General features: G+C 31.3%; 1 protein-coding gene across 1 annotated transcript; it reads right to left on the bottom strand.

Annotated features, from left to right (window-relative positions):
- Positions 1 to 507: 507 nt before the first annotated feature.
- Positions 508 to 2,599, bottom strand: LOC112036173 (E3 ubiquitin-protein ligase RSL1). The gene is made up of 2 exons (XM_065778014.1): positions 2,074 to 2,599; positions 508 to 605 (listed from the first exon to the last, which is right to left on the bottom strand). Exons 1-2 carry the CDS (start codon positions 2,597 to 2,599, stop codon positions 508 to 510), a joined length of 624 nt encoding a protein of 207 aa, XP_065634086.1.
- Positions 2,600 to 2,860: the final 261 nt, after the last annotated feature.

The raw sequence follows: 2,860 nt of genomic DNA, 5'->3' as shown, positions 1-2,860 counted from the left end.
AATTAATTCAATGGGTTTAAAAGTTGGTTCTTCTAAAAAATAAGGTGTAAAAATGACAAAATTTAGCTACAAAATTAGTTGTAGTCTAAGGTTATAATTTGAATATCTTTTTATTGGAGGTAAATTTTGACAAATCTATCATTAGATTACATCTTCTTCTTATATCCTCTATGCTTGCAAAATTTCTAGAAAATTAACGATTAATAGTTATGTCATCAATAAATTGTTTAAATTGAAAGTTTTTATGATTTAAAATTATGCATAAAATATAAGTTTATAGATCAAATAGTAAATAATATCTGATTGACACAAAATTTAACATATGTATTAAGAGTGTAAAAAACATGCAATTCAACAGTTTGATTTTCAAAATGTGTAGTAATGTTTATTTTATTGCGTAAGGTTGTAGTCTTAAACTACAACCAATTTTGTAACTAAATTTTTCCTGTTTAAAATTGGTTTATTGGTACAAATGAAATAACATAGCTACCAAAAAAATTAAAAGAATCAACGTGGAAGGTAACCAATGCTGGACATCGAATAATGCGCAGTTGCACCAATGTGTAAGCTTCTTCCCACATTTATAGCAAAAACCAGTCCCGCATCTGCATCCAGAAATATAGAACCCATGTCATGAAAAATTGTTCAATATATCTATAACTAGTAACTACAAAGAAAATGTTGATCGAGTTAAGAGGAAATGAAAAAAGAACATTGTCTAAGTAAAATGCTTAAAAGCCTAAGTGATGAAATGAAATCTAGACTATCTAGTATTATTTTATATTTCATTTCTCTAACATGGTATGTCCATCTTATATATGAAAGGTAAAAGGAAAAAAGAAAAGAAAGATATCATATATATAAAAAAAACTGGCGGAAGTTATTAGATTGGGTTTTCTCAATGCATGTTGTACAAAAGTTCAATTCTCTTCCTTTTCTTTTTCTTTCTATTTTGTTCTGGCCCAACCCCATATTATAGTAATTTACTAATTATATGGCTCTTTCACAACATCAAACATATTGCTCCCTAATGGTAAAGTGGAAATTAATTTTGGGAATGTTTTGGTTATTTTTTATCTTTGATTTTTTAGCCAAAACGAAAAAAAAAAAAAGATTAGGGATATATGCGTCAGCCAGTTGATGCGAAAATAGATGTGAGAGAGTCATACTGTGAGAGAGTCATACTGTTGGAACTTCCCGCGGCCCGCGGGGGGGTGGGGAACAAAACAGAAACACAAACAAACAATCTACTAGGAGCCTTTCAGCAGCTTCCCACACAAATTTTCAAGGAGTGAAGGAAATTATTTTTTGGGTTTTACACAAAACATTTAAACCACAAAAATTCAATTAATTGAGCGGCGAAGAAAAAAAAAATTGTAGCAATTTTTTTTTTTTTTTTGAGAAGCCTGTAGCGAAAACTAGAATAAAAGAACTAAAGGCTGTCAAATGAGTTTTTTTTTTTTTGAGATTTACAGTTTTCTAATATTTGGAAAATGCTAGGACTACAAATTTTGCCACGATTTGCTTACGTGACAAGTTATAAGTGGTAGAATAAAAGTACACAACTTCATTACTCACGAATTACCACATGAGCAAGTTGTGATCCTAGCTAGTATTACCTTTCAAGTTTTGAAAATCATATGACTACCTTCCCACCAAAAAAAAAAATCACACACACACAGATGACAAGGAATCCAAAAATACATGGTAAAAAATTTCTGAAATTTCTAATTTGACTATTTTTCAATTTTCAATAAATCGCTTTAGTAGTTTTGTGATTTAGAACTCACTAATCAGGTCGTTTCAGATGAATTTCTTAAATGATTTGCTAATATGACAAAACTACACTAAAAAAATATTTGTCATGAATAGGAGGGAACAAAAAAAAAAAAAAAAAAAATCGAAAAAGTAACTTACAAACTTTGGAGTTGTTTTAAGATCATAGTACAAAAATTGTAAAAATAAATTAAAATATAAAAATAGAACAATATCCATAAAAAATAGATGTTCATGTGTGTGTCTCTGAGAGAGAGAAGAAGATATCAAACCTGCATCTCATGAAAACGCACCCACCAATACGCTCCACATAGTAGTTGCAAGTAGGGCATTTGATCCACCTCTTTGAAACTGCGAGCTTCTTAAACATTTTGTCATCTTTTTCAAATCTTTGACAATTGTTGCACTCTGGCCATGGCACATTGCATTGAAAACAATACAGCTGCTTGCATTTGGGACACTCCGATCTCTTAACAATTCCTCCACACTCATTAATCACCAACTCCAAACACTTCCTATTAGGGCAATAACTTCTTTTATTGGGTGGAATAGCTAAACTGCAAAGAAGGTCACACCATTTCACGAAAAGAGATTTGGGTATGATTTTCTGGCAGGTGTGAAGTTCTAAAACCTGCTGACAATTGAACCAATTAGGGCATTTAATCTTGGCAACTTTGTCTTCAACCTTTGCATTGATGTGCTTGACAATACAGTCTGTGCATATAGAATGAACACACCTATCCTTGTTCCTGAACATCTCTTTTGATGACTTCAACTCTGTGCATATCTCACATATTTTCCAGTTGCTAGAACTCAACTCCATCCTCCTCCAATTAGCGTTTTAAGCTAAGCACACTTCAGAACTTCAAAGATTAGCTTTCTCGATCTCAAACAAAACTTTCTTTGCTATACCTAATAATTTTCGATCTTAATTTTTCTTCATTGCTTATCTCTTTAATATCTCAAATCCATGGAATTATTCTTATATTATATCCCATGTTACAGCTTGGGAGAGTTTGAGATTATGAGGGTAACAATAACTTATGATAGTAGTATTTAAGTTCTAAGCGTTTGCAAATTATCC

This window comes from Quercus suber, unplaced genomic scaffold, assembly GCF_002906115.3.
Source record: "Quercus suber isolate HL8 unplaced genomic scaffold, Cork oak 2.0 scaffold_171, whole genome shotgun sequence".
In the NCBI taxonomy this organism is placed as follows: Eukaryota; Viridiplantae; Streptophyta; class Magnoliopsida; order Fagales; family Fagaceae; genus Quercus; species Quercus suber.
The sequence above is the reverse complement of the archived record's forward strand: the minus strand, read 5'-3'. Positions and strand labels throughout refer to the sequence as shown.

What these genes read in the sequence shown, in the direction of transcription:
- LOC112036173 (XM_065778014.1), bottom strand. Translation starts at nt 2,599, where the DNA reads ATGGAGTTGAGTTCTAGCAACTGGAAAATATGTGAGATATGCACAGAG. An exon ending in CTACTATGTGGAGCGTATTG is followed by an intron (nt 606 to 2,073) that starts GTGGGTGCGTTT and finishes TTCTGGATGCAG; the next exon opens with ATGCGGGACTGGTTTTTGCT.